We start from the raw sequence: 27,139 nt of genomic DNA, 5'->3' as shown, positions 1-27,139 counted from the left end.
TGTTGTAACAAATGACCACAAACAGTGGCTTAAAACAACAGAAATGTACTCTCCCACTCTTCTGGAGACCAAAAGTCAGAAATCAGTATCATTGGGCCAAAGTCCAGGTGTTGGCAGGGCAGCACTCCCTCCTGAGGCTGTAAGTGGGGAATGTGTCCCCCACTTTTCCCAGCTTTTGGTGACTGCAGGCCTTCCTCGGCTTATGGCCACATCACTCCAATTTCTGCTGCCATGTCACATTCCCCCCTCCTCTTCTGTATGTGTCATAAAATTTCTGTCTTGTAAAAGGATGGCAGTTAAGGCCCACCCACGAAATCCAGAATAATCTCTCCATTGCAAAATCCTTAATTCAATCACATCTGCAAACACCCTTTTTCCACATAAGGCAGCAACTACTGGTTCTAGGCGTGAAGACCTTGGTATCTTGGGGAAGTCATTATTCAGCCTACTACAGTCTGTTCTCTGAGCCTTATTTTCTTAATCTGTAAAATGGGGTTAAGCATCCTTGCACCGTATATGTCTGAGTATTGGGTGCCATTATGCAGGTAAGACACCCACTAAGCCCTGTGCCTACGTCCATGTTCATCACACTCGGTAAAAATAATGGCAACTTACAACAGTTCAATAGGTTGTGCAGGTAACAAACATTTCATAACATGAATTCAAGTTAATCATTGATTTACTTTTGTGATTGATACATTTGGAGCCCTTACTAGGCACCAAGTTTGTTTCAAAACTGAATTCATTTACTATGCAATGCTATGAGACAGGTACTATTGAGATTTTCCCCATTTAATGGGTGAGGAAATTGCAACTAAAGAGAAGTCCACCCAATACTACATATTAGCAAGTGATGCTGGGATCCGCACCCCAGCAGCCTGGGGCCCACCCTCTGAGTCACTAGACATCCTACTTCTTCAACAGCGTATTTATCAAATAAGAAAATATGGATTACCACATCCCATTCCTATTCATCCCAGCTTTATTAATGGCAGAAAAGTAGGTGGAGGACTTCTGGGAAAGGAAGGTCTCAACCACCTACAGGAAGCCCTCTCTGATCTCCTAGACTGAGTGAGCTACCTCTCTGGACTCCCACAGTCCCCTGTGCTTTCCCCATCCCAGCCCTGACCCCTCTGCCTGTGCTGGAAGGTTTCCTGGATTTGTGAGACAGGCAATCAAGGGAGGGAGAGCTGGGCTGGAGATACAATGTGGGAGTCATCAGGAGAGAGATGGGATTTATTTGTTTTATTACATTCATGTCTTTTAAGGTGTTCAAACTTTTATTTTCAAAATATTCAAACTTAAGAAAAGTTGGAAGAATAGTACAAAACACTTCTGCATACCCTTTACGTGGGCTCTTCAACTCTTGACCTTTTGACATGTTTGCTTTATCATCCTCTTTACATAAATACGTGGCATATTTTTTCTAAACTATTTGAGAGTATGATGCAGACATAGTACCTCTTTACACATAATACTTTAGCTTGGATTGCCTAAGAACAGGGAAATTTATTTATCTGACCATAGTACAATTCAAAATCAGGAAATTAACACTGATTCAATACTATTATCTAAGGGTTTTATTTGGATTCCACCGGTTGTCCCAATAATGTCCTCTGTAACAATTACCCACCGGCCTGGGCCACTGTCCAGTTGAGGACATTGCCTTTAATTTTCACGACATTTGATGAGATAGAGATAGATTTGATAAAGATAGGAAAGACAAAGTTCCAAGGACTGAGCCCTGGGCAGGGTGGCTTTAAGGACTTGGGGAGATAAGGAGGAACTTGAAAATGCAGTGAAGAAAGAACTGCCAGTCATGGAGGAGAAATCCAGGAGGAAGTCCTTTCCTGAAATTGGGTTTCCAGGGCCCTGCATTCTGTGCTGTGGGTGCCCGGACTCCAGGATCTCTCCAATGCCTGCTCCTAAGTGTATCAGTTAGCTTTTGCTGGGTTACAAATTATCCCAAAACATAGTGCTCACAGCAACTATTTGTTTAGTTCACAGTTCTGTGACTCTGCACTTTGGGCTGGGCTCAGCTGGATGGTTCTGCCATCCCATGGGCTCTCGCGTATGTCTGTAGTCGCCCAGTGGGTCAGCTGAGGGCTGGCAGGTCTAGAGTAACGTCAGCTGGGATAACTGTCTCTCTTCCATGGGGTCTCTCACCCTCCAGCAGCCTGGGCCTTGCCTGTTTTCACAGTGGCTGCGCAGGGTTCAGAGACAGAGAGAGAGAACCCGAAAGGTCTCTTGAGCTCTAGGCTTGAGCCTGACCCTGCATTGCTTCTGCATTGTAATGACCAAAGCATAGCTTTAAGGCCAGCCCAAATTCATGGGGAAGGGAAATAAGTTCCATTTCTTAGTGGGCATTGCTGCAAAGTCATTTCACATGGATGCAGAGGGTGGAAGGATTGTGCCCTTGTTAGAACCCACCACACCACTGCAGCCCGGTGCCTTTGTGTGCACAGGTCAGCTCCTCCCTGCTGAACTCAGACTGCAGTGAACGCTGTTCCTGTTCCTCGAGCACCGGCCTGACATGCCAGACAGTTGGCTGCCCACTAGGCCAAGTATGTGAGGTCCAGGCTGAGGCCAGAGGCTGCTGGGTCCCCGACGGTCTCTGTTACCTCTCTGCGAGTGCCAACCTCACCACTTTCGACGGGGCCCACAGTACCATCCGCTCCTCTGGCATCTATGAGCTCTCTTCCCGCTGTCCAGCACTACAGAAGCCCTTCCCCTGGTACCGAGTGGTCGCTGACATCCAGCCCTGCCATGGTGAAGGAGAAGCTGTGGGCCAAGCTCACATCTTCTTCCCGGATGGACTGGTGACTGTGAACCCAAACAAGGGCGTATGGGTAAGCCTGGGCACAGGGGCATGTCTCCTGGGGCTTCTGGTCTTCCTGTCGAGGTGTTCCTACAATCCCCACTGCCCATCTGTCTCATTTGTTTTCTTTATCCAGCTCTCTGCATTTGTGTTTGTCTCAGTATTTCAAACTTAGTCCCTCTGTGCTGGCTGCATTATTGAGGAACAAAACCATACTCAAGTAACTTACTAGTTTTGATATTTAGTGTTAATTGAGACTCTATTGGTTGCAAGTGACAGAAAACCAAATTCAAGCTGCCTTGAGCAAAAGCAATTTATTGGTCCACATATATACCAAATTTCTGAGAAAGGGCATCTGGCCTGAGGGGCTTAATGCTGACTCATAGTCTCATCATTCATGGCCCATGTGGTAGAGCTTAAGACCCAAACATAGACATCTGTCTGCAGAAAAGTTCCCAGATGAGCATGTCTCTATTTCCATGACTTGTTTCCTGACTGCCGAGACGTCCACTGGTGTCTTCTGGGTCCAGTGGGGAGATTAACAGCCAATGCTCCACACACTTCTACCCCACACGCTCCTCTCCTGCTGGATGGCCTACATCTTTCCACCAATGCGTGGAGATGCTTCCAAACTCCCTGGAAGCAGGGGGCTTGAGTTCGCTCCTTAGTGTAAGCTGAACCAACCACTCTTTTTCTCTGGCCACCTGCTTGATCCATAATTCAGGTTAAGAGACATTTACTCTTGGTCTCCCCTTGTCCCTCTTTCAAGAAAAATTCTTCACAGCAGATTAGATGCTCTAGAAATGTGAATCAGATCAGGTCATTCTGCTGCTTAAAATGCTACAGTCGCTTCCCAGAATAGCATTCCAGACTCAGGCCACCTCCCTCCCAGGGCCTGCAAGGCCTTGTGTGGGCTGAGTCCTGCCGGCCTCTCTAACCCCATTTCCTACGACTCCTGCCCACAGTAGCTATGCTGACAGTGCGCCAAGCTGGCCTTTATGCTATTCGTACAGCAGACCAAGCTTGTTTCCGCCTTGGGGCCTTCCCGCTGCTGCCGTGCGCTCCTGCCGGGCCGGCTCCTGCTCATCCTTCAGGTCTCGGGCCCAGCCTCACTCCCACAGAGAGGCCCTCCCTGACTATCTACAGAAGCTCTCCCTCTCCATCTTACTCTCTTTTATTCCCTTCAGGGTACTCATCACTATCTGAAGTTATCCTCTAGTTCTTTATTTTTTTCTCTTTGTGTTTCCATGAGGTTTTTTTTTCCTTATTAAAGTCTGGTTGATACACAACATTATATTGGTTTCAAGTATACAACACAGTGGCTCAACCGTTACCCACATCGGTAAATCCTCACCCCTGCTAGTGCAGTCACTATCTGTCAGCATAGGAAGATGGTACAGAACCATTGGCCACACACCTGTTCCCTGTGCTGGTCGCCTTTCTCCATCACTAGACTGCAATCCTCAGGCGGGCAGGGACCCTGTCCATCTCGGTCATCACTTTGTCCCTTACCCAGATGAGGGCCTGGCAATTAGAGGGCACCCAGGAAAAGTTTGGTTTTGTGAATACATTCAGGCCTGTGCCCTCTGCACCAGCCCATGTGCTGGGTGACGCAGAGCAGTCAGACCCAGTTCTTATGCTTTGAAAGCTGGCGGCCCAGTGAAACTTTCCATCTACATGTCCAACTATCCCTCCCTGCCTCCACCCCTCTTTCTTCTCTCCCTCCTCCCAGCCATCTATTCTTCTACCTCCTTCCCTTTTTTCCCCTCTCTCCCACCATCCCTCCCTCCCCTCCTTCCTTCTTTCCCTCTGTCCATCTGACCATCCAGCCAGCCATCTTTTCAGATCTACCTACTTATCTGTCTTATTTACCTGTTTTTCCAATAATCTGGCAGAGGAAGACTCAGATACAAAAGCATTTAGAAGAAAATAAATTTTCTGTCAAAGAACTTTCTTTAGGGAGTCTAACTTTAGAGGGATTTACTCATCTACTAAAACAGTTATTTAAAGGGCAAAACTCAACAGGGTTAGCAAGATGACTGAGTCCACAGCCTATGATAGAGAAATGGTAATTTTCTCACTTGAGTATCATACTTGCTGGGCCGTTACTTGTCTTCAGACATCAACCCCGAAAAGAAAAGGAAAGGAATGAAGTTGCTTTTGTCGGAGAATCAGTAACAGGACATGCTCAAAGTTTCTTTTATTTTGAAAACTAGAACCAGACAGGATGACCCTGGGGTTTGATCGTTCATTTTTTGTCTGTCTGTCTGGTACAAAGTGCTCACCCCGAACCCCACCTGCACTTGGAATGTTGTGTGCATGCCTCTCCGTCCATCCACTGTCCATCCTTCTATCCATCCATCCAAATCTCCAACTACCTTGTGTCCCATCTCTCCATAGGGTGTATGCATCAGGTCTTCCTCTCCTTCAGCACCTGCCTCTCTGCCTCTCCTCCTTGAACTTACCTTCTTTGGGGTCTCTGTCCTGGGGACACCCTAGTTCTCTTGTGGCTCTAGCCTCACCTCTGTTTCCCCACCACCACCACCACCAGGTGAATGGTCTCAAAGTGGACCTCCCAGCTGAGGTGTTAACCTCTGTGTCTGTGAGTCGGAATCCTGATGGCTCCGTGCTAGTCCGCCAGAAGGCCGGGGTCCAGGTGCAGTTTGACACCACTGGGCAGCTGGCTGTGATAGTCAGTGATGCCCACGCTGAGATGCTCTGTGGGGTCTGTGGAAATTTTGACGGGAACCCGACCAATGATGTGCATGATTCCAACGAGAAGACATTGGAGAGCTGGAGAGCCCAGGACTTCTCCCCATGGTAACGGATGTAGCGTGGAAGTCAGGCTACTTGGGGCAGGAGCACCTGGGTCCTCATGGGAAGAGGGCAGTCGGGGCAGTGCTCAGTCTGCAAGGGGAAGAGCTAAGTGTCTGTCTCTTGCAGTCACAGCTGATCAGCCATTCCCTGGGAATGAGGACTTCAGGACCTGATCCCTCTGGAGGTTGCAGTAACTGAAGAACACACTATGTGCTCCAATCTTATTCTACCCCTTTGCTGAGCCACTGAGGCTAGCCGTGAGAGCACTGAATAAATATATTAAGCTAAGCTTCACACCAATGTGTCTGTCTTCTGCCTTCTCTTCCTGACTCCTTGCTACAGTGTAGGGGCCAGATGCCTGGGGAATCTGGCACATGATGAATATTTATCAGGGGCTGAGAGGATAGATGGGTGGGTGGGTGGATGGCTGGATGGACACATAGCTGGGTGGACTGGGAGAGGGGTGTTTGGGGAAATGGGAAGATGGGAGAATGGGTGGATGAGAAGATGAATGACTAGATGGAGGGAAGGAGCTGAAAATGGAAAGAGATCAATAGATTCTAGCTTTATCATTCTAACCCTAGCAAGTTAATTTCTCTGTCATTCAATTTCTTCATCTATCTTAGTACATATAGCTGCTATAACTAAATACTGTAGAATAGGACAGCTTATAAATAACAGAGATTGATTTCTCAGTTCTGGAGATTGGGAAGTCCAAGATCAAGATACCAGTGGACTTGATGTCTGGTGACAGTCTTCCTGCTTCCCATATGACTCTTTTCCTGTGGGTCCTTGCATCACAGAAGGGCCAGGGAGTCCTTTAGGGGCCTCTTTCTGAAGGACACTGATTGTATTCATGAAGACTCCACCCTCGTGGACTGATCACCTCCCAAAGACCCCACCTCCTAATACCATCACAGTGGGGATTAGTTTCCAATGTACGAATTTTGTGATGACACATTCAGTCAAAAGCTTCATATTTAAAGTAGAGTTAATGGTAGCACCTACCTCACAGAGCTGGAGTGAGGATTTAGTGTGTTCAAGCAATCCACAATTCAAAAATTGAAGTCTCTTCTTCCCTTCCAAACCTGACTCCACCCTTCTCAAGACAGTCTTCCCTACTTCAGTGAATAGCACTCCCAACTCAGTCTAGCAGCTGAAAAATAGGGAATTATTTTTGATTCTGCCCTCTCGCCTTTGCCCTCTACTCAGTTCAACAACAAATCCTGTTGGATTGTATCAAAACATACCTGAAAACTACCTGCCTGCCTTATGCCCACTGTTACCACCTGCTGCAGCCACCATTCTCACCTGTGATACCCAGCACCTACTACCTGCTCTTCCCCTTCTGTAATCCATTCTCACAGCCACTAGGTGACTCTTTGTAATATAAAATTAAGACCATTGGCTATAAATTTCTCACAGCTCCTGGAAATCTAGAATAGACTCAGCAGATTTTCCATTTTAATATGTAAATAAAATTTCAGGAACATTTCTGTGCAGCTGGAACACCCTGCACAGAGAACTCAAGACAGCATGTGTTAACTGATTCATCCAATAAACATTTACTGAGCCCCCCACGTTGTGCCAGGTCCTATTTTAGTTACTGGGTGGCAGAGCAATGACTGGAACACACCAGTGGATTCTCCTGAAGGTTTGTAGTGATTTCCCATAATATCGTTGTTTTGCTTTGTGGAATGAATATAAGCATGAATATTAATATTAAAAAATTGCAAAGCACAAAATTCTCACTACTGACGCAGAATCTGCTCACTCTTCTCCCCATCCTCTGCCTGTACCTTGACCTTGTCTGTCGTTGTCTCCTACCTGAGCCATTGCCACAGGCCCCTCCTTGGTCTTCCTGCTCTCCCCCTACTCCCACAGTCTGTTTCCCGTATGCAACCAGAGTGCCCCAGGCCAGATCACAGCTTCCTCTGTGGAAGGGTTCCGAAGCCTTCCAAAGCTCCACGTCACTCAGAATAAAAGCCAAAGTCCTCACCATAGCCCACAAGGCCCCACACAATCTGCCTCCTTGCCTGCCTTTCTGCTCTCATCTCCCATGCTCCCCCCGCTCGCTTTGCCCCAACCACACTCCTTGCTGCTTCTCCAACCCTCCACACCGCTCCTGCTTCAGGGCCTTTGCACCCGCAATCCTCTGCCTGGAACTCTTCCCCAGATAGGTGCACCCCTCAGCCTCACTTCCCTTAGTTCTTTGCTCAAAAGTCACTTGATACATTCCTTGACCACTCTATAAGGAACCCCGCCAGCAGTCCCTATCCTCCTGATGTTATTTTCTCCAAAGCCTTCTAATAACTGGTTTAGGGTCTGTTTCCTCCCTCAGAAGATGAGCTCCAGGATGGTGGAGTTTTTATGTCTTGTTCACTGCTGTATCCCTAGCACGTAAAATAGTGCCTGGTACACACGGAATGCGCAATACTTTCTGAATGTAAATAAGATGGGAGCCAGAGTTGGTCCCTGTTCTTGGGGGTGAAAATGGATCTGCGAAAGCCTTTGATTGTAGATGGGACCTTCGAGAGTTAACTAAGAGTAGAGAAGAGTGGGCAGAGAGCACAGCCCTGGGAAGGCCTGGGTAAGAGCCCTGATTACTGGGCTTGTACGGGTGAACCGAGGAGCGAATCGTTCAGGGTAGCGATCGCTGCACGTCTGAAGGCGGCGGGCGCTGGCGGTCCGGGGGGGCGGTGACCGATGCGCTGAGGAATCCCCGCCCACAGACTCAAGCCGGGCTCGGGCGGGGCTGCGTGGTTGCGTCACACGCCGAGCGTCCCCGCGTGCGTGCGCTGCTTTCCACGTGCGAAAGCCTGATTCCTGATCCACGCAGCTCGTCTCTCGCCATGAAGCCAGGTGCCGGCTGGGGTTGGGGTCGTGGGTTAGGGGCTGAGGCCCGCCGGGAACCAGGATGACAGATCGGAACCGGAGGGACGGGGTCTCGGCCTGGGGGGTTCTGAGCCCCGGATCCAGGCTCGTGTGGGGAAGGGAACCTGGTTCCGGTCTCGTGTGGAGAGGGGGTCTTGGTTCGGCCCTATGATCGATGCAGAGCCCGGGGTTCGAGTTCCTGATCTGGAGGTGTGTGATTGGCTTCGGAGGTCACGGTCGTGAGTTGAGGGTCTTGGGCCTGGAATTGGGAGTCCAGAACCAGGATTCACCTCAGTGAGGCTGTTCGTTAGGGATCTTGGATATTGGGCCAGGGGCGGCAGTCGGGGGTGCTGAACCAGAGTCAGGATCGAGGCATCTGAGGTCTTGTATCTCTGGGCGTGGATTTTGGAGAGATGTCTTGGCTCGGAGGTGGAGAGTCCCTGATCTTAGGTCCGGGAGCTGCGTCTGGAAGGCCCCTGGTTCGCTTCCCGTATCGCCGCCGCTACCACCGTTCCCTTAGCCCCCAACCCAGCTTCTCAGAGAGAGCCGGAGTGGATGAGAACTCCCTGCAGGATAGTGTTTGGCTTGCTCTGGCCCACTTTCCCGCTCTTTACTCGCCGGAGGGGGCGGATCCCTGAGGATGGAGTGGGGATCTTAGGCCCAGTGATTATAAACTCCTCGGTGAGAGAAAACTTCAGAAGGTCCAGGATAGGATTAGCGTGGGGTAGGGGAGGAAGATAGTCACAGGGCATGAGTGGTTTTACTCATTTGAATTTCCCGAGGTTCTGATGAACCCACCCCACCTCCCTCTTGGTGGAATAATGAGTCCTGGCTTTGACAGCAAGAGTCTCAGCTCAAAGTTTCAACCCTGGCTCTGTTTCTTAAGCTACTGTGTGACCTTGGGCAAGTGGCATTACCTCTCTGAGCTTTAGTTTTCTCATTAATAAAATGGCTTCAGTTTTAATTTAGTGGTATCAGTTTAAGAAAAAATAGCATATGGTGGTAATCATTTTGTAATTATAAGTATCAAATCAACAGGTCTTAAACCCTATACCTCACTAAAGCCGGGGGGTGGGGGGGAGTGGGGGGGGTGTAATTGCACAGTCCTGACCTATGACAGTATTGGCTCTAATTGTTATCTTTATCTTTCCCCTCAAGGAGAATAAAACTAGGGTCCTTCTTCCTGGCGTCTCAGCTCTTCCTATTCCAGCTGCGCCCCTCTCCAGCTTGCGCCCCGGGGGTTGGGGGAATCTTCTACTGTGACCAAAGGCTCTGTTTTTCCTAGTTTTTCTTTTTCTTCTTTTTTTTCCCCTTGTGTGTGGAGAGATGGGGTCATCTGGTGGGGTGGGGGGAATTTGTGGGTCCTGCCCCCTCCCAAGCTCCCTTTCTTTTCAGGGTTTGGGATTCTACTGATGAAGAGGGTGGGAGGTGCTAGGCTGTGCATCTCCCACTGAGACCCTGGTGTGCCTGCAGGCACCGTGTACTCCGATTGCCCCAGGAATGCAGGATGCACTTCCAGCTCTTCCTCATTGTGTTAGGGTATGAAGTTGTAGAAGTTGTCAGGAGTCAGCTCTCTTCAGTAAGGATTTTAGTCTGATTGAGAAAAGAAGCCTTGGGAAATTTTGATCAGGGGCCACTCCTACTTTTAAAAGGCTCCTTCTTGCATCTGTTTCAGATTTTCGGGGAGTGAAAGTGGAAGCAGGCACATCAGCGAGAGTTGTTGTGGTGGCTTGAACCAAGGCGGTAGCAGTGGACCAGGCCGACAGATTGTCATAATTTGGGACTATATTCTGAAGATAGAGCCAACAGCTTGTCTGTGGGTGTGAGAGAGGAGTCCAGGATAACTAGGATTTGGTGTAACTGGGAGGATGGTGTTGCCATTTTTTTGGGGAAGGCTGTGGGAAGGAGAGCAGGTTTTAAACCAGGGGGTCTGTGGACCCTCTGCCCAGATCTTCTTGAAAAGTATGTGCAAACGTGTTATTCCTGAGGAGTGTTGTGGGTACTTCAGTACATTTTTCTAAGAGCCCCAGGACCTGAAATAGATTAAGGTGTGTTTTGAAGATCTGGGACCATAAGTTTTAACCCAAGCCCACTGTACCCCATGCCTTGCCCAGGTCCACACTTGCCAGGTCTCTGTTCTTTCAGGCCTAGGGTGAGAATCTCTTAGGCCTAGTGGTTTCTCTCCAAGAAGGAGAGAGGGAGAACTCATTCCCCTGAGTTTGAATTCAAACTGTGCCAGGCATTGGCTTAAGTAAAGTGCTTTGTGTATATTAAGTCACTCAGTCCTTACAAGTCTGCGAGGTGGGCGCAGGTATTATCTTCAGATCTCTGTCTTACAGATGGTGTTTTCAAGGCTTCCGTTGACCCTTCCCTACTCTTAGGATCATAAATGGCACGGCCATCTCCCTGTGGGGGATGCACGAACTGCTCAAGGGGAGGGACCAGTGCTCTGGTCACCATCTGATCACCTGCTTCTCGAATGAACAAAGAGGGTGCTTTCTCCATGAGGCAGAACTCGAGGGTGTAAGAGTCATCAGCAGACATGGCTTGTTTAATATTTATAGAGCACATACTTTGTGCCTGGTGGTGTGCAGGATGCTGGCGACACAGCGGTGACCAAAACAGTTAAACAGCCCCATCCATTTGGAGCTTGATTCTAGTGGGGAGGCGTGGGGGTGGGTGGGTGAGTAGGCAGTACTGATATTAAAAATGCCATGTATGATATTGATAGGAAGGAAAAGAAAGGGTAAAAGAGGGTAGCCCAAGAAGGCCCTGCTGAGGCAGGGACATTTCATTAGAGATATGAGTGCAGTGGAAGAGTGGGTGAGTCAAGCAAGTGTCTGCAGGAGGCCAGCAAAGGGAACAGCAGACGTTAAGGGTTTGACAGATGGAGAGCAAGCTTGTCTGGGCGGAGGAAGAGTATGGGGTCCAGCACAGAGAGAGTGAGGTCCGAAAAGCCAGCAGGAGCTAGAGCCAATGTGATGGTGGTTCTCAATTGGAACTGCACAGCAGAATCACCTGGGGAGCTTTATAAAGCCTCGTGCCTAGCACCCACCCCCCAATTAAATCAGAATTTCTGGGTTCCAGGGATTAGGCAAAGGTGAGGCCCACTGAGTTGGGGTTTTGGAAACCAGAGAAAGGAAATTTCATTTCAAAAGTGTGGGAAAACCATTGAAGAGACTTACACAGGGGACTGATGAATCTGATTCACTGTTTTAAAAAGGTCCATCCCTGGCTGCCATATGGGCAGACGACCATAGAAAGAGAAGAGAAAAGGTGAACAACTCTTGGTTATGTGTGGGAATTAGAACTAAATTAGGAGATACGATGAAAAGTTGTATGTTTTAATCTTGAATGCTGTTAAGATGCATGAAGCTTTCATAGAGTGTGACTGTAATTCACCTTTACAAAAACTTTGGCAAGTTTACTAGCGAAAATTTACCTCAAGTAAGATCATTTAGCCATAGTTGACTTTCGTGCTAACTAGGGTTTCGTAACTCAACTTTTCTCAAAGTACTGCAAGAGCCTTTGAAACTGTCACAGAAAAGGCAGGTATCAAATCTGTTAGTAGCAGATTATGCTTCAAACATAGATTTGTGCTCACGGAAGGGATCCATGTTGGCTCTGTCCTGATTTGAGGAAAGTAAAGTCTTTCTGAATCTTTTTTCCCCCTAACCTTTCAGTCTTGTTGATAAGCCCTAACTGCTTATGACCTGTTTGTTGCCTCTCCATAAAAGACAATCAGCTTTTGTCTTGGGTTTTCCCTGAGCTGGGAGAGACTTCTGCAAGTTTGGAAGCAGGGAGATCAGTCAGCAGGCAAGATGTCATACCCAACTGCCCTCTGTTCGGGGGGCTGGCACTTTTTTTCCAGAGACAAGGTCAGGAGTGAGAGGGCATGAAAATGTTTCCAGGGTCTCGGGGACCCCACTGCAGCTGCGCATGCATTCATGCAGTGTTTGGTCATCAGACCAATTAATAGTGAAATCAGAACACATTCTGCAGATCCACCATCCAACCAAGAAAAGCAGAATGTTGGCAGTAACATCTGTCTACCTCTGTGCTTCTCCCGTATCCCAACCCCATAAAATCTCCCGTACCCCATCTCATGAGTTTTGCATTTATTATCCCCTTGCGTCTGTTTTGGGAGGTGGGGTGAGTTGTGGGTCACCACACACGTCAACACAACATGGCATTGTTTAATTTTGGTTGCTGAGCTTTATAAAAAGGACACTGTTGGGTGTGGTTCTCTTGGACTTGTCTTTTCACTCAGCATTGTGATCCTAAGATGTATTATCTGTTGTTTGTAACCCTCGATCGTTTTCATTGTGGGTTAGAATATTCCCGGTTTTATCTGTCCTGCTGATGGGCATCTGTGGACGCCTTCTGTGCTCGCGAGCCCCCGTTTCTCTCCTGAGTGGGATAACGGGGCGCAGGGGTAGCGTCGCAGGCTTCGTTGCCCTGATTGCCGTTTCTGTTCCCACCACAGGTTTCAGCCCCCGCGGGGGCGGCTTCGGCGGCCGAGGGGGCTTCGGTGACCGCGGCGGGCGCGGCGGGCGCGGCGGGGGCCGAGGAGGCTTCGGCGGGGGCCGAGGGCGCGGCGGGGGCTTTCGGGGCCGCGGACGAGGAGGCGGAGGGAGAGGTGGTGAGTGAGGCTGGGGGTGACCCAGGAGGCTCTGCCGTGGCGCGAGGGGCGCGGGGTCGCCCTCTGGCTGCCTCTTGGCCTTGCAGGTGGAGGGTTCCAGTCTGGCGGCAGCCGGGGTCGTGGTCGGGGCGGGAAGAGAGGAAACCAGTCAGGGAAGAATGTGCTGGTGGAGCCTCATCGGCATGAGGGTGAGTGAGGGTGGCGGGGAGCCCCCGGGTGAGGGGTGGGGCTGGGCTGCCCCCAGGTGGCTTCACCCCTGCACTGGTCCCCTCTCAGGTGTTTTCATTTGTCGCGGAAAGGAGGATGCCCTAGTCACCAAGAATCTGGTCCCCGGAGAATCAGTATATGGCGAGAAGAGAGTCTCCATTTCGGTGAGCCCTGTCCCCGTCCCAGCCACCTGGGCCCCGGCCGGTGGGGTGACGGCAGTCCGCTGTGCCCCTGCCGCCGTGTGTCCGACCCATGCCCACCGGGGGTCATCATAATACAGGAGTCAGGTCACGCACTCCCCACCCCAGGCGCTGTCTATCACTCCGTGTTACCTTCAAGTTAAAGTCCCAAGGCCTCGGTGTGGCCTGGAAGGCCCTGCGCATTCCGGCTCCCCCTTTTCGAGTCCCCCTGACCAAATGTCGTCCGGCCACACCGCCCTCTTTGCTGTTCGCACTGCCTGGAATACTCTCCTCTCAGCTCTGCGTGGCTGGTTCCCTTTCATCACCAGCATCTCCAGTGAGATGTCACCTTGTCTTTCTGAGGAACAAGGCCGCCTTGCACCAGCCTGTCTGTGAAAGTAGCCCTCCCCACCCACCCCCTGCCCACTTACCTGCCCACGTTGTCTGCTTTGTGGCCAGGCCCTGTGCTGCCTGGAATGTGCTTCCCAGGTAACTTGAATGGCTCCTCACCTCTTTCAGGTCTGCTTCAGTTGTTTCCTGGGCTCCTCTCTGGTCACCCTTTCTCATGTCCACCTGCCCCTTGCCCTGCTCCCTGTACTTCATACATTCTCTCCTGGCTTGGGCTTTTCTCCTTTGCATCTGTCACTGGCTGCTGGGCCGTATGTGTTAGTTAGCTAGTCCATCCAGTGTATGCTTACTTCCTGAGGGCAGGGGTCTTCATCTGGTTCACTGCGTATCCCCAGTGTCGAGCATGGAGGCTAGCCCACAGCCTGCTGGCGCAGTGAGTGAGTGCTGAGTGAGTGCATAGGTCTTGCTCTGACCTGGTCTGATCCTGTCTGCTTGTCTGTTGCTGCCCCTTCTCCTTGAGTCAGTAACCACGAGAGGGTCGGCACTGCATCTGTGTGGTCACTGATGTCTGCCCACGTTCATTTCTTGTACAATAATTGAGCATCTTGTCCCTTTTGAGGGCCCTAGGGTTAAGGGCAGTGCCATCTTGCAAAAGAGCCTGGCACTGACTTCCATCCTCGTCTCTCCTGGCCTAGGAAGGAGATGACAAAATCGAGTATCGGGCCTGGAACCCCTTTCGCTCCAAGCTGGCAGCTGCAATCCTGGGCGGTGTGGATCAGATCCATATCAAGCCAGGGGCCAAGGTGCTGTACCTCGGGGCTGCCTCAGGCACCACCGTTTCCCACGTCTCTGATATCGTAGGCCCGGTGAGTGGACAGAGGGGTCGGTGGGTGGGGTGGTGAGTAAGGGTCAGTGTAAGGTGGGAGGGAGGGAAATTCTGCCTCCTCTGCCAACCTGGAGTAGAGGCCCTGTCTGCTCCCCTGTGCCGTGTGGCTGGGAACCAAGCCCTTCCCTTTCAGAGGGCTTGTGAGTAAAAGGAACAGCTTGAGCCACAAAGTCTCCGAAGCCACACTCCTGAGTTCTTGACCTGGAGGGAAGCGGGGTGGGTGTCAGGGTGACTAGCGTTAGACCCAGAGAACATAGACACCACACTGATTTGGTTGTCCTCTTTAAAAATGTATGCCCCATAATCTGGTCTTCTGGGTTCTCTTGAAAACAGAAGATCTGTTTCTGGGTGGCTATAGAGGTGCCCTGTGTAGAGTACCTCCAGCTTCATGACCCCTAGCTCATCTGTGTAACTATGTAGACTGTGTAATGTGGTGGCTAAAAACCCCAGGCCTAGGTACAGGCATTTAAGAGTGAAGTGGCTTTTGGCAAATTACTTCACCTCTCAGAGCCTCACTTTACCCCTCTGGGAAACAGAGTTGTGACGGTCAGTGACTTAATTTCTTTAAAGTGCTTACAACTGTGCCTGGCTCACTGCAAGTATTCATCACTGTGATAACTTCATCTCTGTGTCCTGGCTTCCTTGTTTTGAACCTGAACTGTGGGCCCAGACTCTTAGGTCAGGCAAAGTGGGATTGAATAACCCTTAACCAGTGACTTCAGTTCTCTGGACCTCAGTTTATTCCTCTGTAAAATGGACATGCTAACAGTAGTTGTTAAATGGTAGAGTGTTGATTCAGGTATTTGAAGAGATGATGCGTGCAGTGTCTGGGTGCAGAGTCGGTGTTCCACACATGAGAATTGGTGTCTTTGTTATTATGTGATTTATTTTAGGATGGTCTGGTCTATGCAGTTGAGTTCTCCCACCGCTCTGGCCGTGACCTCATTAACTTGGCCAAGAAAAGGACCAACATCATTCCTGTGATTGAAGACGCTCGGCACCCTCACAAATACCGCATGCTCATTGGTGAGGGGTCTAGGGGTGGTCATGGTGGGTGGGATAGGCTGCCTCAGATTTCCTGGAAAAGACTGTCAGAGCCCTGATTCGAACTGAATATAACTGGATGCACAGGCCTCTTGGGTCTGCAGGAACCAAAAGGGTGTGAGGAGCCAGGTGAGGTTCTAGAGGTCGCCACCCTGTGTCAGGGTCTCAGACATCTGGCACCCTTGAGGACCACCTCCTATCTTCCCATCTCTTGCCTCTCTCCTACCCCCAACCCCCCATATTTCCTGCCTCCAAAACATGGTACTTTCTCTATGGCCCTGGTTTACATATAAGAGCTGCCTTCCAAGATGCTAATCATTGTCTGGTGAGATTATAACCCAGAAAGCACAGACTAAGGATGGCCTGGGCCAGAGGGGCCCTTTGTGAATATTAATGATTTATTTTTTTAAATACTGAGAAATGTAATGTAAACATGGAATACTTTATGTAAATCACCCACCCCAGGAGGTAACCCATATGAACCCAATTTCATATCTGCTTTTCCCAGTTTTAAAAAGTCAGTTTTCATTACACTATCTTTTATCTTTTTTTTCTCCTGTTATACTGCCTTAAAAATATTACTTTGCCTTTTGCTTGTTTTACTATGATTTTTCCCCCCCGTGCCTTCATACCATACCCTTTGTCCTGCAACTTTTCATATGACAGTCCTGCAGACACTCTTGCCTGTAAGTGCTCACCTTTACCTGCCTTTTTGATGACGTGTCTATCTCCCCCCCAGACCTGAGAGCGTCTCGAGGGCAGGGTCCGGGTCTGACTCATCTCTATGTCCCTCACGCCCGGCCCGGGGCTGGCCACAGAGTAGGTGGCAACCATGGTTTACAAGAGGAATCATTGAATGGTGTGACTGTGGGTTTTGGACCCATCTTGGGGACACCATGGAGGGAGGGAGTCCGGGTGGGGAAGTGAGACTGGAGTTAGGGAAGACTGCCAGGAACCTGCTGGTGATGGGGCGCAGGCCCCATGGGAGGAGCTGGGAAGATCTGGGGGATTCAGCTTTTAACTTCAGTTCTTTCTCCCTAGCAATGGTGGATGTGATCTTTGCTGATGTGGCCCAGCCAGACCAGACCCGAATTGTAGCCCTGAATGCTCACACCTTCCTACGTAATGGGGGACATTTTGTGATTTCCATTAAGGTGAGAGGCTTGGAGAAGTCTAAGATGGGGTGGAAATATCTTCTCTTTGTAACTGCCAAGCGGACCTCCATTCCTCCTAATCCAGTCAGTCTATTCTCAGCCTCTGTCCTTCCCAGCTCCCTACAAGCCACCTCCTGCCCCCAATCAAATAATAGCACATGATGAAAATGTCCACAAAACTAAGCACTTTGGATTTAAAGAGGCAATAGAATGTAGTGCCTGATCACTGAGTCTGACCACTTGAGTTTGAATTCTAGCTTACTGTGTAACTAAGAGAGTTTGGCTGCATGCCTGTTATAAAGTAGAAATATTACTCCTGTTTCTTTTGGTGTTGATGTAAGGATTAAATTTTTCAATATATATGAAGTGTTTAGAACAGAGCCCAGGGTAAAATAACACTAGACAAATGCTAGGTGCATTTTAAAATACAGAGAACTCTTGTGTTCCCATCACCTTGATTCACCATTTTGCTACATTGGTTTATAATATTCCCAGCTGCATAATTACTATCCTTACAGAAGAGGAAATAGGGGAAAAAAACCTTGGGTGTAAAATTTAAACACTAGCTTTTAGATAAGAGGGCTCTGTTGAAGGCTTCCTGTTCCAAACCCTCTGGAATTGAAAACTTACCTAATGAAGTCTCTCCGTACATTTCCAAAACCTGAGTTTCCAAAACAAATTCTTCTGGTTTAAAATAAAGAGTACAAAAAAGGGAAAACAGCCCAAAGTCAACCTGCAGTCCTCTTTCTTCTGCAGGCCAACTGCATTGACTCCACAGCCTCTGCTGAGGCCGTGTTTGCCTCTGAAGTGAAAAAGATGCAACAGGAGAACATGAAGCCCCAGGAGCAGTTGACCCTAGAGCCATATGAAAGAGACCATGCTGTGGTCGTGGGTGTGTACAGGTGAGCAGGGGCCCAGTAGGCCACCAGGACTCCTATGTCTGTCTTCTGCATGCAGAGCTGTGGGTCAGTACTGGTTAGAAGTGCCCTAAAGCCATGGTAACAAGCTCTGAATCCCCTCATCTCCTTCCTCTCACAGGCCACCCCCCAAGGTGAAGAACTGAAGCCCAGAGCCATCTAGATTGCGAGAGATTGTGTTGCTACTATTACACTTGTGTTTTTCTATTAAAAGACTCTTCAGTCTCTCCCGTCTATTCTGCTGTGCGACCTGTAGTGACAACAGGGCGCATGCGCCCTAGGTCAGCGTACTTGTTCGGGGAGTGGATATTTTTTGTGGTCACACGGCGCATGCCCCTTATCTACCTCCTGCACAGCCCTAACCTGGATTTCGGTGCCTGGGCGGGACTGTTGGTTCCTTGCGCTTGTCTGCCGATAAACTCCGCTGAGCGCAGGCGCGCAGTTACCGTGAATCACGTGGGAGGGAACCGATGGGGGGAGTAGGGGCGGAGCCACGGACTGGCGGAGTTGGGGGGGCCGGTTTGTTGTGGTCGCCATTTTGCTGGTTTCACTACTGGGTAATCGGGGCCCTGGCTTGCCGCATCCGCCGTATACTTTCAGCCAGTGGGCAGCTCTGAGCTCGGGCTTCCCGAGCAATTTGAGTCCCCTTGCCTGCGCCCTCAGGTAACAACGCAACTACGGGTGGGGCTGTACGCCCTCGTGGGGTGGGGGGGCAGTGCGGGACCCGCCCTGCCCGCTTCTCCGCGAGACTTAGCACGAGGCCGAGGGATGAGGGGAGGAGGGTGGCGGGCAGGTGCAGGTCATGCCTGGCTATTCATAGGCGGATCCCTGGAAGGGGTCGAGACGGAGGTAGCAGTCTTATGAGCGAGGCGGGGAGGGGGTAGCGGGGACCCGCTCCCGCCCTTTGTTTGTGCTCAGCTCCGCCAGCCGCATCGTCGTCGCCTAGCAACAGCTGCCCTGCTCTGTGATTGGTTGGGCTCTTGGCATCAACGACCAATGGTACGGTTGTTGCCATGGTAGGCCCGGACTGCCAAATCAGGTCCCGCCCGCGGGGGGGGTTGCTCCTCGGCCCTGGGCGGGCCTCCAGGGTTGGGGGGCGGGGCCGGCGGGGCGCGGGTTAACCCGCCCCTCCCCCGTCCACCTGCTTTCCCCTTCCCCCGCGTGCCCCGGGCTGACCCTCGTTCCCTCCTCTCCCCGCCCCCGGCGGCGGCTGCTGTTGTCACCCACCGGGCCGCCTGTCCCGCTTGCCCTCCCAGCCGCGGGGCTTGCCGGGCCGGCCGGGCCGGGACAGGCGGCCGTCTCTTCACCGCCACCGCCATGCTGGCCGTTCGCCCACCCCACTGGGGGCCCCAACGCGCCCCAGCCCCCCGTGGGCCCCGCGCCAGCCCTGACCTGGGTAGGGGGTGGGGGCTGGGAGAGACGGTCCTGGTGTGGGAGGGCCCCGGGGGAGAGGTTTTTTGGGGTGGGGAGAGCTCCGAGAGAGAGAGAAGGAGCTGGCAAGGTTTGGCATGGGAGCAAGGGTTTTACCTGGGGGAAGGCCCTCGGGGAGAGGATTTTGGTGTGGCTGATACTCTGGGAGGGGAGAACTGTATGTGGTCCTTGGGGAGTTTGGCTAGGGGGGCCTTCTAGGAATGGGCACAGTTGTGGATTGACCATGGTGTAGGGAGGGGGGATTGGAGAAAGGACCCTGGTAGGAATATTGGATTGGGGGAGTTGGGTAGGACCCACTGTAGGGGAGAGGACACCCAGTGTCACTCTCAATCATGGAAGAGACGTCTCTTTGCTCCCGTTTAGGAAGAGTGGGCCTTGATTGGGGGGTGGGGATGAACCTAGGACTAATACGAGGAAGAGCCTTGATGTGGCATGGGGAAACTACCTGGAGGGGTGGTCCCTGATGCGGAGGAAATGATACAGGGAAGAGATCTTGGCATGATTTGGGGAGGGTCCCGTGGGAGTGGTGTGCCCTGATGGATGAGAGTGCTATGGGGTAGGACTCTGTTGTTTAGAGGTCCTCAGATAACCTTGATGTTTCTTTGTACACCAGGTTATCTGGTCCCTGAGGACCCTGATGTGGTTTTAGTGGCCTGCAGGGGACTCTCATGTAGTTTAGAGGGATCCTAGAGCTGTTTGGATTGGGGTATCTACTGGGAAGGGTAGATCTTGAAGCAGAGGGACCTTGCTGGGATAAGAGATGAGATCCTCACTGTTCAGGGATACTACAGGAAGAGGGGCCCTGGGGAAGGCCACGAATAGACACAGGAAGGAAGGACTAAACCCTACTCCCTCTACTGTCTGTGGTTCTATCTTTTTCTTCTCTTTTCCCCCCAATTATTGGTGTGTCTGTCCTTTCCTCTCATGTCCATATCGCTGTCTGGCTCCCAATCATCCCTTTTCACATTCCCCCTTTTGTGCTGCCTACTTCATTTATTTAATAATCATTTGTGAGGGCCTCTGCTGTTCCACCGCCCCTCCTCACCCCTTCCCCATTGCCACCACTTCTCTCTGTTCCCTCTCTTCATTGCCACCTGTTGCTCTGTTGCACCCTTTTTCTCCTCCCTCTGTGCCCTGCTCTCTTGCTGATGTCCACCTGTCTTTCCCTCCTGGCACTGTCCCACACATCCCCTTGTTCCATGTTGTTCCCCACCTCCCGCCTGCTCTCAGGTCTCAGCGGCGGTGGCAGCCGAGGTGCAGGATGCGAGAAGGCGCCCCCGGGCCGGGCTCCCGCTCCAGGCCTCACTCCCCTGCGGCCCTCTGAGCCCACCATGGCCGTCCCACCGGGCCATGGTCCCTTCTCTGGCTTCCCAGGGCCCCAGGAGCACACGCAGGTATGCGTACAGCTGGCTCCTCACCTGCCTTGGGTAAGGGGAGGCTGGGGATAAATGGGTCTTGTGGTCAGAAAATAGTGTGCCCAGGATAGTCTCCTGGGGGCATGCAGGGCCCATGGGAGTGAAAGACAGTTGTTGCTGGCAGAGCCAGGGTTGGAGAACCTTGGTTCAAATCATGACTTGGTGTTCAAATTACTTTGGCTCTCCATGTTTCTGTTTTCTTTTCTGTAAAACAGGGCCAGTAATGATGCCTATGTCACAGGGCTGTTGTGAGGGTTAAATGAGTTAATGAAATGCATGTAAAGTGCTGAGAAAACTGCCTGGCACTTAGTAAACAATAAGTGTTCACTAGGAAAAACAGTCCAGAGTGAAGATCTGGGGCCAGGAAGAGGGGGGAAGGTGGAGCCTAAAGAGTCAGGGAGCCAGCAGGGCCCCAGGGTGTGGGATAAAGATCTTCGAGTGGGGAGATTGTTAAGGCTCTGAAATGCAGTGCTTTAAGCAGAGTGGAGCGGGAGATCCAGGGTGCTGGATCTAGATCTAAACAACACTGGCAAGAGGTACAGAGTGGGGGCCAGGGTAAAGCAGGATGGGATGGGGCAGCCCCAAAACCACCCAGAATGTGTGGCCCCAGGCAAGGAATCCAGAGGGGCACAACCCAGGTATTCTGTCCGAGCTCTCCCATGGAGGTTCAGAGAGGAGTAAAGGGGTGGGCTGAAAGGTCAAGGGTAAGCAGTTCACCATTCATTCACTTAGCAAATCTGAAGTGTGTGCCAGGCACTGGAGATAAAATGGTAACAAGACAAAGTCTCTGCTATTAGGACTTTCTGTCCTAGTGGGGTTGTCAGACAATTACCAAATAAGTATGAGTATGGTAATGATGTGCCAGCACCACATATAGTTTTCCCCCTGGAGGTCAGAGGTGAAGGCCCGTCCTCAGTGCCCACCCCTCAACCTATCTCACAGGTATTGCCTGATGTGCGGCTGTTGCCACGGAGGCTGCCCCTGGCCTTCCGGGATGCGACCTCGGCCCCACTGCGCAAGCTCTCTGTGGACCTCATCAAGACCTACAAATACATCAATGAGGTGGGCAGCAGGTGGGGACCCAGGCTGGGTGCTGAGGGATCCTGGCTTCTGGCACAGGTAACTCACCAGCCCTCATCTCCTGGCTGGCTGGCTGGGCAGGTATACTATGCGAAGAAGAAGCGGCGAGCCCAGCAGGCGCCACCTCAGGACTCGAGCACCAAGAAGGAGAAGAAGGTCTTGAACCATGGTTATGATGACGACAACCATGACTACATCGTACGCAGTGGCGAGCGCTGGCTGGAGCGCTATGAGATTGACTCGCTCATTGGCAAAGGCTCCTTTGGCCAGGTTTGGGATGCCCTACCCCCACCCCAATCCAGGGATTAGGGGACATGGGCACCCACTGATACCACACAGCCAGTTCAGTGGCTTCAAGGTGCATGCTGGGCTACTCACCCTGGCCCAGTCCTGTGGCTTTCCTGTGCCTCAGCTTCCTTTTCTGAAAAATACTGCAAATAGTGGGGCTCTCTCTATAAAGTTGTGTTATTTCATGCCCAGGGTTTACATCAGTATCTGATTGTTGCTGAGCCTGGCCCCATCCCATCCCCACCTCCCCCGTTCCCTAGCTTTATGACATGCCCTGCCCTGGCAGGTGGTGAAAGCCTATGATCATCAGACCCAGGAGCTAGTGGCCATCAAAATCATCAAGAACAAAAAGGCCTTCCTGAACCAGGCTCAGATTGAGTTGCGGCTGCTGGAGCTGATGAACCAGCACGACACGGAGATGAAGTACTACATAGGTGAGGCCTGGGGCAGCAGCAGGGTGGCAGGAGCCCCTTGAGGGCGGGGGTCGGTCACCCCTGGCCCAGGGGCTGGTGTCTCCAGGGCAGGGTTGGCTCTGCAATTCCCAGAAGAGTGCATTTCCTACCATTTTCATAATTTTTGCCCTATTCACATGATAATCTTGGTCAGAGTTTTTTGGGTGCTTTCAAAGGGACTTTGCTTTCTTTGTGGTAAGCACTTAACACAGATTAACTCTGTGTAAGCCTCCCCACAGTCCCATGGGGGAAGGGACACTTGACCATAGCTTGAAGATGAAATAGGCATTCAGTTGCTATTACTTGCATAAGGTCAGAGTCTGCACACAGCAGAGCTCTAATCTGACCAGGCAGTGGACTCTAGAGCCTTTACTCATGACATCCATACTAGTCTTTTTCCACTTTCCTGTACTGATTGCTCTTAGAAAAGGCAAGTGGGTTTAAGGAGTATGTTTCTTTAAATACACAGTCTTACAATAAGTGCAAGACAAGTGTCCTTTGCCACAAAAATAAACAGAACTGAGAAACAATGTTACAATGTTAAATAAGGTAAGTGTAGAATAGTGTTAAAGATCTATCAGCACCAAATGGAAACTGTCTCTGGTTTAATCAGAAAGTTTGACAGAGGCTTGAAAAGAATTAACTTTTATTAATCAAAATCAGTCATTTTCTTGTTGTCAATCGGGTATATAAACACATCCTGATTAGAAGCTGGTTCCTGTGTGCACACCACTGTTTGGCCAATACTCAAGAAGCAGACCAGATCTGCTTCCAGCCGCTGACCTTATTACTTGTACCCCCAGGCGCCACTGGGCCTCTCTGAGCTTGTTTCTTCTCTGTTGGCCCATTTCCGTCCCCTTCCCACAGTGCACCTGAAGCGGCACTTCATGTTCCGGAACCACCTGTGCCTGGTGTTCGAGCTGCTTTCCTACAACCTGTACGACCTCCTGCGCAACACGCACTTCCGCGGTGTCTCTCTGAACCTGACGCGGAAGCTGGCGCAGCAGCTCTGCACGGCGCTGCTTTTCCTGGCCACGCCCGAGCTCAGCATCATCCACTGCGACCTCAAGCCCGAGAACATCCTACTCTGCAACCCCAAGCGCAGTGCCATCAAGATCGTGGACTTCGGCAGCTCCTGCCAGCTTGGCCAGAGGGTGCGGCTCGAGCTGGCCCTGGGGGCGGGATGAGGCCAGGGTGGGCGGGGCCAACTAGTGATTTTAGCCCGAGGGGCGGGGCTTGGCGGGGATGGGATTGTCGGGTGCATCCCGAAGGGCTGGTGGCTGAGGGGTAGTGCTTGGGATGGGGTGTCGGTGGGTACGGAGGATGGGGCCGGCGGGCGAAGGGCGTAAAGGAGAGGGCCCTCAAGCCTGCTGCCGAGTAGGAAAGGGAAGGGTGAAGGGACCGGGCAGACTTCAGGCTGCCAGATGTAGGCAGGTGCAGGTGGGCAGGCTTGAGCCTGAAGTGGCACTTTGCTAAGTCTTTTTTATCCTTAAATCGGGGGATAGAATTGGGGGATGGGAATGGGAGGGTGCTTCAGCCTTGCAGCTCCGTGTGAGCAGGCATTGAGATGACAATGGTGGGGACTTGAAAAGGGTCTGGACTGGGAGGGTGAGAAGGGCCTGCGCTTGCTGACTGCCAACCTTTGACTGGTGACCAGGGCCTCAAGGTCAGGCCTGGGATGGAGATCAGGGTCAGATTAGGCCAGCAAGACTCCTGAAGCTGATGAATAAGATGGTGGTAGTGGCTCCTGCAAAGTTGGTCCTGATGACATCAAGATTTGGAGCACTCATCCCCAGTTTTGAGGGCAGGAGGCTTGTCCTAGCCTTGGGGGTGTCAGCAGCACCAGTTGAGGAGGCTGGGACCTCTGACTCTTGCCCTCTCTCCTCCCCCAGATCTACCAGTACATCCAGAGCCGCTTCTACAGATCACCTGAGGTGCTCCTGGGCACGCCCTACGACTTGGCCATTGACATGTGGTCCCTGGGCTGCATTCTGGTGGAGATGCACACCGGGGAGCCCCTCTTCAGTGGCTCCAATGAGGTGTGCTTCCAAGGAGGGAGTGTGCTAGAGGGGTAGAGGTCTGGCTGACCTGATGACCCTGACTGCCCGCCTGCTCGCAGGTGGACCAGATGAACCGGATTGTGGAGGTGCTTGGCATCCCACCAGCCCCCATGCTGGACCAGGCACCCAAGGCTCGCAAGTACTTTGAACGGCTGCCTGGGGGTGGCTGGACCCTACGAAGGACAAAGGAACTCAGGAAGGTGCGGCCCCTGCCCCACACCACTCCCCCCACCCTGGTGGCCCCTCACTCTCTCACACTTGGGGCTCCCTTCTCTCCCTGCTTCCTCTCCCTTGTGTCTTTTCCTTCCTTCCTCTCCCGGTAGTCTGTCCTTTCCTTCCTCCCCAGCCCACCCCACCCCATCTCTCCTACCCACCCCACAACTCTTCTTAGCTTCTCTCTCTACCTTCTCTCTTGTGCCTCTGTTTCCCCGTGTGTGTCTCCCTGCCCCTCCTGCCCACTGACGGCCACTCTCTTGCCCCCCCCCCACCCCCTCCCTGCCAGGATTACCAGGGCCCCGGGACACGGCGGCTGCAGGAGGTGCTGGGCGTGCAGACGGGCGGGCCCGGGGGCCGGCGGGCGGGGGAGCCGGGCCACAGCCCCGCCGACTACCTCCGCTTCCAGGACCTGGTGCTGCGCATGCTGGAGTATGAGCCCGCCGCCCGCATCAGCCCACTGGGGGCTCTGCAGCACGGCTTCTTCCGCCGCACTGCTGATGAGGCCACCAACACGGGCCCGGCAGGCAGCAGTGCCTCCACCTCGCCCGCGCCCCTCGACACCTGTCCCTCCTCCAGCACAGCCAGCTCCATCTCCAGCTCTGGTGGGTGCCTAGTGCCAGGTGGGGGAGAACAAGAGTGGGGGCAGCTCTGGTTGGCCTGACCTGGGTGACCTTGCCACTGGGCCTCCACCTAGACTTTGAAAGCATGAGCCTGAACTCCAGAGTGGGTGGGGCAAGAGAGCTCTGACTGGCCCTGACCTCTGAAATTGAGCTAGGGCTCAGGCCTCTAAAACTGGTTCTGCCTCTTGACGGCCAAACCTGAGGTCTGATCCCTAATCTCAAAACTGGGCTCTATCCTTCAAGTGGACACTGGTCCCAAAGCCCAGACCGGGACCTGGGCCGTGAACCAGAATCATCCTCCCCAAAACCCAGCCACTGCCTCTTACCTATGGCCGCCTCTCCTCTCCTCCCCTCCCCTCCCCTGGCACTTCCAGGAGGCTCCAGTGGTTCCTCCAGTGACAACCGGACCTACCGCTACAGCAACCGATACTGTGGGGGCCCTGGGCCCCCTATCACTGACTGTGAGATGAACAGCCCCCAGGTACTGGGGCTTAGGGGACTTTGGAGCGGGAGGTCGGGTAGCTGGGGCTTCCAGACCTGGGTGTCCATCACCCACTCTTCTTTTTCTCCTTTAGGTTCCACCCTCCCAGCCACTGCGCCCCTGGGCAGGGGGCGACATACCCCACAAGACACATCAAGCCCCTGCCTCTGCCTCATCACTGCCGGGGGCTGGGGCCCAGTTACCCCCGCAACCCCGATGCCTTGGCCGCCCCCCATCACCAACCTCACCACCACCCCCGGAGCTGATGGATGTGAGCCTGGTGGGCAGCCCTTCAGACTGCTCCCCACCTCACCCAGCACCTGCTCCCCAGCACCCGGCTGCCTCAGCTCTCCGGACTCGGATGACAGGAGGTCGTCCAACCCTTCCACCCCCTGATGACCCTGCCACTCTGGGGTCTCGCTTGGGCCTCCGTGGTGTACCCCAGAGCACGGCAGCCAGCTCATGACCCTGCCCCCTCCCTGGGGCCCCTCCTGAAGCCATACCCCCCTCATCTCGGGGCTCTGGGCTCCCATTCTCATCTCTCCCCTTGACGGGAATTGCTGCTACCCAGCTGGGGTGGGTGAGGCCTGCACTGACTGGGGCCTGGGGCAGGGGGTCAAGGAGAGGGGTTTAGGTGCACCCTCCCTGCTGAGGACTGGACCCTTGGCCCCCTCTACCCCCTTGTTTTCTATTTATTGTACCAAAGACAGTCGTGGTCCGGTAGGGGGAGCCCCTCTCACCCTAGGGCCTAGGAGGGGGTGGGGGCCGGTAGGGGGAGATGGCCTTGCTCCTCCTTGCTGTACCCCCTAGTAAAGAGCTTTCTCACATGCCTGCCTGAGCGTTTGCAGGGCCTCGGCCCCCCTTACCTGGCCCCAGAGGCATGGTGGGGAATGGTGCTTGGGGAGGTGGTGCTGGAAGAGGTTTGTCGTGTGATATTCGTCCCTGGAGAAGTTACAGCTATTGATGTAGACATGGGGCTGCAGGAGGTCTGGGGCTGTCAAATTTTAGACCAAGATCCTTGATAGGATCCTAGACCACGTTTGCCTTTCCAGGGTGAATGGAGACCTTGAAAGGATAAAGACCTAGCTATAGATAGTCCGTCTCTGGGAAATGCCAGGTTCTGTCCTAATAAGCCATGGAATCCACACATCTGTACAGGAGTGGCTCATTTTACTAAACAAGCATCCCTTAGCGGCTGAATGCATGTAGC

General features: G+C 52.4%; 3 protein-coding genes across 8 annotated transcripts in view; all 3 read left to right on the top strand.

Moving 5' to 3' along the window:
* The window catches only part of FCGBP (Fc gamma binding protein), a 41,552-nt gene extending 35,626 nt beyond the window's left edge, over window positions 1-5,926 (top strand). For both annotated transcript variants that reach the window (XM_057493369.1, XM_036894683.2), the window contains 3 exons: window positions 2,466-2,849; window positions 5,370-5,638; window positions 5,762-5,926. In XM_057493369.1, coding sequence (XP_057349352.1) covers window positions 2,466-2,849; window positions 5,370-5,638; window positions 5,762-5,771 — 663 coding nt within the window. In that variant the 3' untranslated portion in view covers window positions 5,772-5,926. The remainder of the gene's footprint in view (window positions 1-2,465; window positions 2,850-5,369; window positions 5,639-5,761) is intronic.
* A 2,463-nt stretch (window positions 5,927-8,389) lies between these two features.
* Window positions 8,390-18,113, top strand: FBL (fibrillarin). 2 transcript variants are annotated; one of them, XM_036894701.2, is made up of 9 exons: window positions 8,390-8,497; window positions 12,996-13,151; window positions 13,238-13,339; window positions 13,428-13,522; window positions 14,581-14,751; window positions 15,665-15,797; window positions 16,857-16,969; window positions 17,726-17,871; window positions 18,008-18,113. In XM_036894701.2, exons 1-9 carry the CDS (start codon window positions 8,488-8,490, stop codon window positions 18,030-18,032), a joined length of 951 nt encoding a protein of 316 aa, XP_036750596.1. In that variant the 5' UTR covers window positions 8,390-8,487; the 3' UTR covers window positions 18,033-18,113. The 2 variants fall into 2 exon arrangements, with proteins under 2 accessions (XP_036750596.1, XP_057349357.1); XM_057493374.1 differs by lacking the exons at window positions 17,726-17,871; window positions 18,008-18,113 and adding an exon at window positions 16,555-16,634 and having other exon boundaries at window positions 8,473-8,497; window positions 16,857-16,961.
* A 278-nt stretch (window positions 18,114-18,391) lies between these two features.
* DYRK1B (dual specificity tyrosine phosphorylation regulated kinase 1B) lies at window positions 18,392-26,756 on the top strand. Of its 4 annotated transcripts, XM_036894685.2 has the most exons (12): window positions 19,050-19,282; window positions 20,548-20,711; window positions 21,675-21,794; window positions 21,894-22,082; window positions 22,387-22,534; window positions 23,420-23,706; window positions 24,445-24,591; window positions 24,672-24,812; window positions 25,115-25,150; window positions 25,235-25,430; window positions 25,823-25,929; window positions 26,024-26,756. In XM_036894685.2, exons 1-12 carry the CDS (start codon window positions 19,204-19,206, stop codon window positions 26,393-26,395), a joined length of 1,986 nt encoding a protein of 661 aa, XP_036750580.2. In that variant the 5' UTR covers window positions 19,050-19,203; the 3' UTR covers window positions 26,396-26,756. The 4 variants fall into 4 exon arrangements, with proteins under 4 accessions (XP_036750583.1, XP_036750580.2, XP_036750579.2 ...); XM_036894688.2 differs by lacking the exon at window positions 19,050-19,282 and adding an exon at window positions 18,392-18,549 and having other exon boundaries at window positions 25,115-25,430; XM_036894684.2 differs by having other exon boundaries at window positions 25,115-25,430.
* The last annotated feature ends 383 nt before the right edge of the window (window positions 26,757-27,139 follow it).

The sequence above is a fragment of the Manis pentadactyla genome, chromosome 15, assembly GCF_030020395.1.
Source record: "Manis pentadactyla isolate mManPen7 chromosome 15, mManPen7.hap1, whole genome shotgun sequence".
Taxonomy (NCBI): domain Eukaryota; kingdom Metazoa; phylum Chordata; class Mammalia; order Pholidota; family Manidae; genus Manis; species Manis pentadactyla.
This window is presented reverse-complemented; position numbering and strand designations above follow the sequence as displayed.

Excerpts from the sequence above, each read along its gene's own strand:
- FBL (XM_036894701.2), top strand. Across the intron at positions 13,340-13,427 it reads GGAGCCTCATCGGCATGAGG|GTGTTTTCATTTGTCGCGGA; the intron begins GTGAGTGAGGGT and ends GTCCCCTCTCAG. Across the intron at positions 17,872-18,007 it reads GTGGTCGTGGGTGTGTACAG|GCCACCCCCCAAGGTGAAGA; the intron begins GTGAGCAGGGGC and ends TTCCTCTCACAG.
- DYRK1B (XM_036894684.2), top strand. The coding sequence starts at position 19,204 with ATGCTGGCCGTTCGCCCACCCCACTGGGGGCCCCAACGCGCCCCAGCC. Across the intron at positions 20,712-21,674 it reads GGCCCCAGGAGCACACGCAG|GTATTGCCTGATGTGCGGCT; the intron begins GTATGCGTACAG and ends CCTATCTCACAG. Across the intron at positions 25,930-26,023 it reads GTGAGATGAACAGCCCCCAG|GTTCCACCCTCCCAGCCACT; the intron begins GTACTGGGGCTT and ends TTTCTCCTTTAG.